The sequence below is a fragment of the Neoarius graeffei genome, chromosome 25 (genome assembly GCF_027579695.1).
Source record: "Neoarius graeffei isolate fNeoGra1 chromosome 25, fNeoGra1.pri, whole genome shotgun sequence".
NCBI lineage: Eukaryota > Metazoa > Chordata > Actinopteri > Siluriformes > Ariidae > Neoarius > Neoarius graeffei.
This window is the reverse complement of record NC_083593.1, coordinates 48,709,115-48,721,586: the sequence shown is the minus strand read 5'-3', so window position 1 is coordinate 48,721,586 and position 12,472 is coordinate 48,709,115. Positions and strand designations below refer to the sequence as shown.

Genomic DNA, 12,472 nt, shown 5'->3' with positions numbered 1-12,472 from the left:
GGCGCTGCTACTCCAGTTAATACGACAACAGCTTCACTCAGTTGAGCCAATAAAATCATTAGTTTAGCCAGCGCACCACAGCACAGCAACAAGCAGAGAGGAAGAGAGTTAAGTTCAGAGACAACCAACCGAGACAACATGGCTTGCTCCAAAAGGCGGCGGAAAGTAGACAAGGAAAATCGTTGTTTTAAAGATGAATGGACGGAGAAATATATGTTCATTCTTCCGGCGAGCAGTTCAAAACCAGTGTGCCTCATATGCTCCGAAAACGTGGCATTGATTAAAAGCGGCAACGTGAAGCGCCACTACGAAACGAAGCACAGCTCTTTTGAGCAAAGTTATCCCCTGAAGTCCGAGCTGAGGGCACGCAAAATAACCCAACTGCAAGCACAGTATGACAGGGCTACCCAACTCATCACACATACATTTACAGCCCAGCAACGTGCAAACGAATGTTCCTTAAAAGTAGCGTGGATTTTGGGGCAACATAAAAAAAACATTTAGGCTACATCCACACGACAACGGCAACGAGATGTTATTTAAAAATATATCGCGTCCAAATGGGCAACGATCAGTAAAATATCAGGTCCATATGGCAACGCAACGCTTGCTGAAAACGATGCAATACACATGCCACACCTCTAGGGGCACTGTAAGACGGTCCCTTCGGAGACACCAGAACAATAGAAGAAGTAAGGACGCATGCGCATAAATTATTATGCGCGAGACTTCATATTAGCCACAAAGTCAGGAAAATCTGTTCGTAAAATTACATTATAATGACCAAAAACAATGAAAAGTATTTTTCCAGTCTCACCTGTGAAAGGTAATCCCATGTGATCTCGTTTGGACGGCAAACCTGTTGGTACAGTTAAACGCAGCTAATCTTTATTCTCCGCTTTGACCTATCCAATATGGCGGCGAGGATGACGTATGATTCTACGCGGAAGGCGGCGTCTTTAATGGTCCGGAATAAATTGAATGCTACACATTGATGGATTAATTTGCTCTTCTACGCCCTTTTTGAGGAATGTATTGTCGGACTTAAACCAACATCTAAAGAGGTGAGATCGCTCCTTTTTGACTGCGTTTTGGGCACCCAAAACGCTGGTGCCGTGTGGACGCCAGGCCTAAACGATAAGCAATTGTATCGGAGTCACCTGAATCCGTTGCCGTGTGGACAGGGCCATATGGCCCTTTTCCACTACCCTTTTTCAGCTCACTTCAGCTCGCTTCAGCTCACTTCAGCCCGACACGGCTCGCGTTTCGACTACCAAAGAACAGCACGACTCGGCTCGCTTCAGCCCTGCTTAGCCCCTAAAACTTGCACCGTTTTGGAGTGGGGCTGAAGCGAGCCAAAGCGAGCCGAGTGAGGCTGGGGGCGTGAGCAGACACTCCCCTGTGCACTGATTGGTGAGGAGGAGTGTCCTCACATGCCCACACACGCCCCGCGAGCACGCTGGGATCTGTAAACACCGTAAACCCGGAAGAAGAAGAATTACGGATTACGAGAATTTCTGAAGCCTTATGCGCCTCACCTCATCTATACGCTCTTGCCAGTATCTGTTGGCGTTGTCGGTGACAACAAGCCACAGCACCAAGACCAGCAACACTAACGACTCCATGTCCTCCATGTTTATTGTTTACTATCCGGGTCGTGAGACTACCGCTTAAAAGATCACTGAATCAGTGACATACAGAGCATCGTGGACGAGTTCGCGGAGCGCAAGGCTCGCCGTATGCCCTTCAAATAATGCGCGCAGTAAGCTATTGATGTTTTATTATGAGCCATGTACAGTATGTCGCCTAATGTTTTTTTGTTTCTGAGTTACATGTTCGTTTGAAGGACTTAATGTACAAAATAACATAGTTGCACCCCGTAGTGTTGAAATTGGTAAACACAGTGCATTCAGTGAGGTTTGCACCGCCCTCCTTTTCTTTCTGACTCTTCCTGTCACCGTTGCAACCTCTGAGCGCTCATTCGTATGCCCTTCAAATAATGTGCGCAGTATAGGCTATTGATGTTTTATTATGAGCCATGTACAGTATGTCGCCTAATGTTTTTTGTTTCTGAGTTACATGTTCGTTTGAAGGACTTGATGTACTAAATAACATAGTTGCACCCGGTAGTGTTGAAATTGGTAAACACCGCAGTTGCGGACATTTTGTAGCCTAAAATGATATGATAAGCTTTAATAAAGGGCCCGGTCATTTGCCCCGCCCCCGGCCCGGCTCTGACTTGTTCCGCCACTGTCACTGATGTCACTGTTTGCGCTGCTTAACGACATCACCTGACGTCCACCCACTTTCGCTAACTCCACCCAATGTGTCCACCCACTTCCAGCCAGCACGGTTCAGCGCGGTTGTAGTCGAAATGCAACTCCAACAGCCCCGCTCAGCTCGACTCGGCACGGCACGGCTCAGCCGCGTTTGTAGTGGAAAAGCGGCATAAGAGAGCATTTTGAGACAACTGACCCTGCTACTTTCTGGTTACAGACTGTTTGAGAGTGTGTTTCCTGGTCTAACCAAAGGAACACTGCACACTTTAACTATGTTTGGATCGACTTACAGCTGTGAGTCAGCTTTTTCCACTATGAACATTGCCAAAACCAAGTACCGTTCTAGGCTCAACAATGAACACCTACATATCTGCATGAGAATGGCACTAACTCCATTCCAACCAAGATTTAAATTACTGGCAGGTCAGATACATGCCCATTTTTCTCATTAAGAAAAGTAAAAGAAGAAGAATTAAAAGAGAAAAGTTCAAAGAAAAATGTTCTGTTTGCATTTCCCCTCCAAAAAGCCACTTGTTTTCTGAAAATGTGGACTTTTTTTTTCTTGAAAAGTTGGCCCTCATTTTTTTAGGCTGGGACCTCTTTATTTTAAGAACAAAGAAGAGAAAATGTGAAGTCAACGCTCTGTTTGCACTTTTTAGTTAATGTTTTCTGAGTTGACTTTTTTACTTGAAGTGTAGGCCTTCAATTCTTCAGGTTGGGACCTCTTTAATTTAAGAGAAAAAGGAGTTATTCCACTCTGTTTGCACTTTTTTATTTATTTATTTTATTCTGAGGTTTCTGTTTTCTTTAATCTGAAATAAAGGCCTTGAATTTATTTTCCTAGGACTACTTTTATTTATGGTAAAAGAGATAGTTGTGCACTCAGTTCATTTCCTGCATTGGAAATGAACAATAAATACTGTTGAACCCATATGAAAATGTGGACATAGGGGAAGGCTATAAGACACAAGCTGGACTTCGGGTCAGACCTTCTACTTGGACAAAATTTAATAACTGGACCTCAGTGACTTTTAATTGAATACCCCTGGTCTATGAGATTGAATCTTGGCAAAACTCACTGGAGGCAGCCACGTCGGCACGACCTCTGAACTGCGCATGTCCAATGTACCGTACCATGCTATCATCTGCATTGCTCGGCATGATCATGATACGTAGATCTACACACACAGAAACGTTTGCGGAGCCATAGCTATGACTCAAGGCGATTGTATAGCTTGAAATTGTGATCCAATTCTATATGGATATACCATGACTGACTCAAACCATATCCAATTTTTTAATTTTTGATGTCACGAGATATATTGCTTAATCAGTGATGGAACTAGTTTATGTCACGTGAGCCATCCTTGGCCAATCCCTGCATGGGAATTTTTTGATGAGGGATATAATTGCCACCAGCCCTGCCTTTAATTTATAATCAGCTGCTTATTTAAAGAGGGAAAAGCCACACACTGGAAATGGTGTGCTTTCGTATGAGGAGTATGCATCGTATGAATTTACTAAAATAGTCCTGGATGATGTCTGATGTACTTTTAGTGACATCAGTTTGTACCAAAGAGAAATGTGAGAAGATTCTGTCATGATAAGTCTTCTTGTTCATCTTTAAAAGAGGATTTGTCTCCATATTAAATATACAGATGATGTACTTCCTGGATCTGAATATTTCTTCTAAGTATGCTCTGAGTGATGTATTTTTTAATCGTGTACCGCATCCCAAAATGCAATAAATATCGACAAAAGTGTCACTGAAAAAGTGTTTGCCAGTACAAACAAATGCAGCTGGCTAACACCTTGTTTGTGTCCTGGTTTTGGTTTTGTCAGTTATTAATTCAGTGACACATTTTAGGTCACAGTAACTGAAGATCTTCTGTACAAAAATGAGGCAGTCTGAAATAAATGCAACTCTGAATCTACCACATCCTTTATCACGTCACCTCTTTGTCTAAACAGCCTTCACTCTTCTGTCAAGGGGTAATGCTTATACTTTGGTGCTTACGTGTGTTCAAACTTCTGTCTCTTTTTTTTTTTAAGTGAACAAATTCAAACTTTTGCATTAAAAAAGTTGATGAAGATGACATTTAAAAACGTTCATTCTGCTTTCGAAGACCTGCAAGAACTGTCCTTCAGCCTCCATGAGGAAGATGAAAGGAATGTTTCCTTTGGTTACCGAGATTGTGATTTAGCAAAGTGTTAATTAGCTGCAGAAAAAAAGTGCATGTGTTTGTGTATGTGCCTTACTGCTCTGGGTGGTGCCGTACAGTGTGTTCTCCTGCATCTCGACAGGTTGATGATGCTCCTGCATCTGTGATCGACACTCAACCTGATTGAACTGAAAAAGACAATCATAATAAGAACCAGAAGGACACTCAGTCGAGTGTATGCCTCCACCAAGCCACATATTATAAAATCAATCAAAATCAAATCACTTGAACCTAGGATAATACTAAAGCTGCACACCAAATTTTGTCCAAATCTGTTCACTATTTTGAGTTATGTTGGGAAAAGGCAAAAAAAAAAAAAAGCCTGGATCTGCATACGTATCTGTATTTGCATCAAAATCTAATCAATTGTTCCTTGGCCCAAGATGGACCTTTCCTCCAAATTTCATCCAAATCCGTTCACTGCTTTTTGAGTTATGTTGGGAATAGGCAAAACGAGACTGCCAGTGACGGCGTAGCTCACTCCAGCCTCGTCTAGTCCAGAAGGAACGATCTAAAGTGGGCCACCTTGCACAAGAAATGTTGCAAGCTATATAGACTATATACAAGCTATATATACACACTAGGGATACCGACCTATTTGTGAGAAAGAATCCAAAACGGCAAAGAATTGACAGAGAAGAAGCGATTTTTGTTGAACTGCTCATTAATCTTAATTAGTCCATAATGTCATTCATAATTGCAATGAAGCAAATCTGGGTAGAAGTTATATGCACCATAGGTACCCCTACCTTCATGCTAGAAAGAATAAAAATCGGTGAAGAAGGAAGAAGGAGAAGGAGTGATTTGTGTGGAAACTGCTCGTTAGGGCTTAATTACTCCATATCTTCATTATTAATTGCAATTATGCAAATTTGGGTAGAAGCTACAGTATATGCACCCCAGGCAGATCTACCTTCCTGTCAAAAAGAATAAAAATTGGTGAAGAATTGAAAGAGAAGAAACAATTTTCATGAAACGTGGACGATGACAGACAGACAACGGACAACATGTGATGGCATAAGCCAGGCTTGTAGTACTCAAGTCTGACTCGTACCCTAATTTTAAGGACTCATGACTTGACTTGTACTTGAGCACTGATGACTCGGACTTGGACTCAGACTCATGCATTAACTGCATTCGGACTTGTAATTTGGAGACGAGGACTCTGATTTTTTCTTTAGTTTTCTGTAACATGCCATAATAATTTGGAATAAGATATTTATATCTACATTAATTTTTATACCAATTCCGTGCAAGAGAATGCACATTCACCTGTTCATACGTCATGTTCACGAACAAACTAACGTTAATGGCGCTAAAATGCCTGGAGAGAAGCTCCTAGGATTGTCCGCTTTGCTTATACAGACTTCTCGTGCAGTGGGAAAAAATGCACTGCTATATGTTCCATATGTAGAAGAACTATTGAGGAGACGACGGGGACGACCTCGAACTTCAATCGCCATTTGGCAAGACTCCACCCAGAGAAGGAAGTGGCACGCTATGTTCATTGCTCTGTTGATAGTGGGCAGGGCTTGCTGAGTGATGAACTAGCTAGTGTTAACCTTCTCTCATGTTATTGGCCCTGTTGATAGTGGGCGGGGCTTGCTGACAGATGAACTAGCTTTTTATCTGTAGCCTGTTAACTAAAATGGGGCAGTCAAGCAGTAACGTTAGTCCAACACAGTAGCAGAGACGCTTTCACATAAAGGCAGCAAGAACCACCGTCAAATGGTGCGAATGAAGTCTTGTTCTCGGACTCGATTCGGATCAACAGTAGATTTGACTTGAAATTTTCTTTAATGACTTGGACTTGACTCAGACTTGAACACTGGGGACTCGAGACTGGACTCGGACTTGAGGTTTAGTGACTCGACTACAACACTGGCATAAGCTGATCGCCAGTACATGCAGTGTTTATACTGTATATTAATGCATACAAATTAAGTTCAGTCAGATTATACAACCCCGATTCCAAAAAAGTTGAGACAAAGTACAAATTGTAAATAAAAACGGAATGCAATGATGTGGAAGTTTCAAAATTCCATATTTTATTCAGAATAGAACATAGATGACATATCAAATGTTTAAACTGAGAAAATGTATCATTTAAAGAGAAAAATTAGGTGATTTTAAATTTCATGACAACAACACATCTCAAAAAAGTTGGGACAAGGCCACGTTTACCACTGTGAGACATCCCCTTTTCTCTTTACAACAGTCTGTAAACGTCTGGGGACTGAGGAGACAAGTTGCTCAAGTTTAGGGATAGGAATGTTAACCCATTCTTGTCTAATGTAGGATTCTAGTTGCTCAACTGTCTTAGGTCTTTTTTGTCGTATCTTCCGTTTTATGATGCACCAAATGTTTTCTATGGGTGAAAGATCTGGACTGCAGGCTGGCCAGTTCAGTACCCGGACCCTTCTTCTACGCAGCCATGATGCTGTAATTGATGCAGTATGTGGTTTGGCATTGTCATGTTGGAAAATGCAAGGTCTTCCCTGAAAGAGACGTCGTCTGGATGGGAGCATATGTTGCTCTAGAACCTGGATATACCTTTCAGCATTGATGCTGTCTTTCCAGATGTGTAAGCTGCCCATGCCACACACACTAATGCAACCCCATACCATCAGAGATGCAGGCTTCTGAACTGAGCGCTGATAACAACTTGGGTCGTCCTTCTCCTCTTTAGTCCGAATGACACGGCGTCCCTGATTTCCATAAAGAACTTCAAATTTTGATTCATCTGACCACAGAACAGTTTTCCACTTTGCCGTAGTCCATTTTAAATGAGCCTTGGCCCAGAGAAGACGTCTGCGCTTCTGGATCATGTTTAGATACGGCTTCTTCTTTGAACTATAGAGTTTTAGCTGGCAACGGCGGATGGCACGGTGAATTGTGTTCACAGATAATGTTCTCTGGAAATATTCCTGAGCCCATTTTGTGATTTCCAATACAGAAGCATGCCTGTATGTGATGCAGTGCCGTCTAAGGGCCCCAGTATGGTTTTCCGGCCTTGACCCTTACGCACAGAGATTCTTCCAGATTCTCTGAATTTTTTGATGATATTATGCACTGTAGATGATGATATGTTCAAACTCTTTGCAATTTTACACTGTCGAACTCCTTTCTGATATTGCTCCACTATTTGTCGGCGCAGAATTAGGGGGATTGGTGATCCTCTTCCCATCTTTACTTCTGAGAGCCACTGCCACTCCAAGATGCTCTTTTTATACCCAGTCATGTTAATGACCTATTGCCAATTGACCTAATGAGTTGCAATTTGGTTCTCCAGCTGTTCCTTTTTTGTACCTTTAACTTTTCCAGCCTCTTATTGCCCCGTCCCAACTTTTTTTGAGATGTGTTGCTGTCATGAAATTTCAAATGAGCCAATATTTGGCATGAAATTTCAAAATGTCTCACTTTCGACATTTGATATGTTGTCTATGTTCTATTGTGAATACAATATCAGTTTTTGAGATTTGTAAATTATTACATTCCGTTTTTATTTACAATTTGTACTTTGTCCCAACTTTTTTGGAATCAGGGTTGTAGTTCTAGATCAGGTTTCTTCCCTAGTATGAGTATGAGAGCTAGAATCACCAGCATTGTGGTGTTGAACAGAAAAATGTAAGAAAAATTGTCTTCATATGAAAAATTTCACCTCATCATGTATGTGTGTGTGGTGGGGGTGGGGTGGGGGGTGAGAATGAGAGAGTACGTACAGGAAATGCCAACTTGCACAGCTCCGTGATCCAACTCTGCAGCTCCGAGGTCGGAGAGGCGAACGTGTGCGTCTTGTCTGTGGTTTCAAGCATGAAGGTGGTGCATTCTTTAGGACATCCTTCATTCTCTCCCTCTGTTATCTTGATGCAGTCTCTCATCACGATCACCTTCTTACCCTCGACACGTTTTTTACTCTCCTTCGACGAGGACTTGCTGAAGTCGAAGAGTTCCATGCGGGAGATGCTGTGAGTGCTGTCGGCTACAGCCTCAGCCCATACCTTCTTCCATTTCTACCATGCGCCCCCACACACACACACACACAAACACATTTTTTTTAATAAAACCTGTCATTTTTCTATAAAAGCAGTTTCTTATGGCAACCATCCAAATGACCCCAAAAGGTCAAAACGGTCAGATCTGAGGTCCTTCTCGGGATCGTTACTATCAATCAGCACTATCTGATGTGTTCTTGTTTAGCGTAATGGTGTTTATTCCCACTGGCTCAGAGTGTCTCTTCAGAGCGAGAAACCAATGTTGTTGAGCACTTGAAGGTTCACACGTTTTACACCATCCTCGCACTGTTTACAGACAGCGACAGCCACTTATGAGTCATTTTTTCCATCACCACTTCTCCTTCTGCTTTTCTTTGTTTTTAGGAGAAGAAATTATAAGAAATGCCTGGCAAAAACTAATCATTTCATGTAATTACCCAATCAGAATTATCGTAATCATAGAAACGATAGCATCAGTAAGGGATTTGAAAGAAAGTAAGAGAACAACATCTCAGCAGATTAAAGCACAGATGACTCAACGATGTCAAAACAAACTCTCGCATCAATTTGGATGATACAGTGAAAATGAGATCAATAAATCCAGGGAACTTATTAAACACTGCAGGAAATGCTGCTCTAAAAGATTTTGGGGTTGCTTTTCTTTCATCAGGGAGATCAGTGCAGCCTTTCCAGTGAATTTATGAATTATTTACACACTTTATTCTTTTACTTATTACTTTTTAAATACCTTTTTACTCATCTTATTAAGGAAGGAATAAAATACACCAAGACGTGATCTTATTGCATCACACCCAGAACTCCCTCTTATAAATCTACAACTTGCAAATTATTACTTTTTTTAATTAATTAAAGAATGACGTTATATTTATCCTTTAATAGTTATATTTAATATTGTAGAAATGTATATCTGGGGGATTAAAGCGACATCTACTAGATGGAAGGTCGGGGTTCCGAGTTGAACTGTAAAACGTACAGCGATTTTAAACACACTAGCAAGCTCGGTCTCTCATAAAACTTTCCACTGTCGTCGTGATTGTTGTCATGAGTCACGCATCAAATCGGAAACCCTGACCTGACATTTACTCATGTAGAAGATCCAGGCTCAAGGTCTGAAGGTGCCATGAGAGGTTTTTAGAATTTAAACACTAGTTGAAATGGGAAAACTGGTTAGTGTTACTCAATAACCATCTATATTATATTATATCATAGGCATTTAGTAGACGCTCTTATCCAGAGTGACGTACAGCACACTCAGAGCAGCCTGGGGAGCAGTTGGGGCACTTCAGCCATTCCTGCTAGTCCAGGAATTTGAACCAGCAACCTTTTGTTCCCAAAGCTGCTTCTCTAACCATTAGGCCATGGTCTACAATATTATATACACCGATCAACCATAACATTATGATCACTGACAGGTGAAGAAGTGAATAACATTGATTTTCTCATTACAGTGGTACCTGTCAAAGGGTGGGATATTTTAGGCAGCAAGAAAGAGAACCGTCAGTTCTTGAAGTTGATGTGTTGGAAGCAGGAAAAATGGGCAAGCGTAAGGATCTGAGTGACTTTCACAAGGGCCAAACTGTGATGGCTAAATGACTGGGTCGGAGCCTTTCCAAAATGGCACATATTGTGGGGTGTTCCCGGTATGCAGCGGTTAGTACCTACCAAAAGTAGTCCAAGGACCTAAAGGACAACCAGTGAACTGGCGACGGGGTCATGGGTGTCGAAGGCTCATTGATTCTCATGCGGCACAAAGGGCTAGTCCATATGGTCCAATCCCACAGAAGAGCTCCTGTAGCACAAACTGCTGAAAAAGTTCATGCTGGTACCTTTCTGTTTTAGCTAACATTAACTTTTTCAGCAGGTTGTGATTCTGTGGGATTGGACCATATGGGCTAGCCTTTGTGAACCCATTGGAATCGGGAATCAGTGAGGCTTTGACATCCATGACCCTGTCACCGGTTCACCGGTTGTCCTTTAGGTCCTTGGACCACTTTTGTTCGGTACTAACCACTGCATACTAGGAACACCCCACAAGATGTGCCATTTTGGAGAGGCTCAGACCCAGTCACCTCGCCATCACAATGTGGCCCTTGTCAAAGTCGCTCAGATCCTTACGCTTGCCCATTTTTCCTGCTTCCAACACATCAACTTCAAGAACCGACCATTCTCTTTCTTGCTGCCTAATATATCCCACCCCCTGATAGGTGCCAATTTAATGAGATAATCAATATTATTCACTTCTTCACCTGTCAGTGGTTTGAATGTCATGACTGATCGGTGTAAGTACACAATTTCATCTCATCTCATCATCTCTAGCCGCTTTATCCTGTTCTACAGGGTCGCAGGCAAGCTGGAGCCTATCCCGGCTGACTACGGGCGAAAGGCGGGGTACACCCTGGACAAGTCGCCAGGTCATCACAGGGCTGACACATAGACACAGACAACCATTCACACTCACATTCACACCTACGCTCAATTTAGAGTCACCAGTTAACCTAACCTGCATGTCTTTGGACTGTGGGGGAAACCGGAGCACCCGGAGGAAACCCACGCGGACACGGGGAGAACATGCAAACTCTGCACAGAAAGGCCCTCTCCGGCCACGGGGCTCGAACCCGGACCTTCTTGCTGTGAGGCGACAGCGCTAACCACTACACCACCGTGCCGCCCAGTACACAATTTAAGACAGATTTTTAAGCTGGTATTGAATAAATGCATGTATGCGTGAACGTATTGTTAATTAATAATTAAGATAAATGAATCTAAATGAATCTTGCGTGCACATACGCATAATTACAAGCAAATATAATCAGGCTTAAATTTAATAAATAAATAAATAAATATTTGGAAACAAGCGTGATTCAGAAATAAGTCATTTTTGGGATCTGATCTTTGAATTGGTTCGACAAATTGAAAGGATCTCATCAAAACAATCGCAATACTGAGAATCGCACATGCAGTGCGGCTTCTGTCTGTCCCTGAAATACTGTCTCTGTGTCTTGCGTACTTACGCAGGAAGTTTTGGTCCCTTGTCAATCATTAGTGCAAAGTAAATTCAAAGTAACTTTCTCTAACATCCCTCATTCACAAGATTAGAATACTCAAACATGTTTAAACACACACAAAGATGATAAAACACACATCCCAAACCAGTAAAACACCAACACAGTGTAAGAAAAGCATACGCTCTTGTGAACACACTGTAACACTCCTCAACACACACAAACCTGAAATAGCTTTTACTATCGTTAGCTTTATTCGCAGTTTGAGTCTCACCTTCCCAAAGCGTTGCTGGTAGTGATAGAGCATCCCTTTCTTTCTGATGTCTCTCTCCATCATTCATCAGCCCAACTGTCTCTGTGTCTACCTCTCTCTCTCTCTCTCCCTGCGTTATGTTTATCTCTCTATCGTGTCTTTCCTTTTCTATTTATGCTTTCCTCTTTCTCAGTTTGTCTGTCTCTTTTTGCACACTCTCTTCTTATCTCTCCCTGGTGTCTTCTTTTGGCTTCTGTGTCTTCATTCCTCTTGCAGTGTTCCTCTTTTTCTCATGTACTGACTTGCAGAAGTTTGTGGCTATGGCGTGTGTGTGTGTCTATGTGTGTGTGTAAATACGTACAGTATAATATGCTGTGTGTGTGTGTGTGTGTGTGTGTGTGTGTGTGTGTGTGTGTGTGTGTGTGTGTGTGTGTGTGTGAGAGACCTTGTTAAATCCACTTCCTGTGACTTGAGGATCTAAAATAAGCATCTGTAGTTAGATGAGTGGGTGTGCGTGCGTGCGTGTGTGTGTGTGTGTGCATGTGTGTGTGTGCGTGTGTGTTTGTGTGTGTGTTTGCATAAAATACGAACCATGTATTGCGAAACAGAGCCAAAATTGGCATTCTATGGAAATACTTCATCTAAGCTTGTCTTGTTCTCTTTATCTCAGTGATGATCAATATGAAAATAGTGGTACAGC

General features: G+C 42.1%; 1 protein-coding gene across 1 annotated transcript in view; it reads right to left on the bottom strand.

Annotated features, from left to right (window-relative positions):
- LOC132873558 (docking protein 3) overlaps positions 1–12,262 on the bottom strand; it is a 39,067-nt gene extending 26,805 nt beyond the window's left edge. Inside the window, exons 1-3 of the mRNA XM_060909247.1 lie at positions 11,794–12,262; positions 8,224–8,514; positions 4,539–4,629 (exon numbers count right to left, since the gene is read on the bottom strand). Coding sequence (XP_060765230.1) covers positions 4,539–4,629; positions 8,224–8,514; positions 11,794–11,856 — 445 coding nt within the window. The 5' untranslated portion in view covers positions 11,857–12,262. The remainder of the gene's footprint in view (positions 1–4,538; positions 4,630–8,223; positions 8,515–11,793) is intronic.
- Positions 12,263–12,472: the final 210 nt, after the last annotated feature.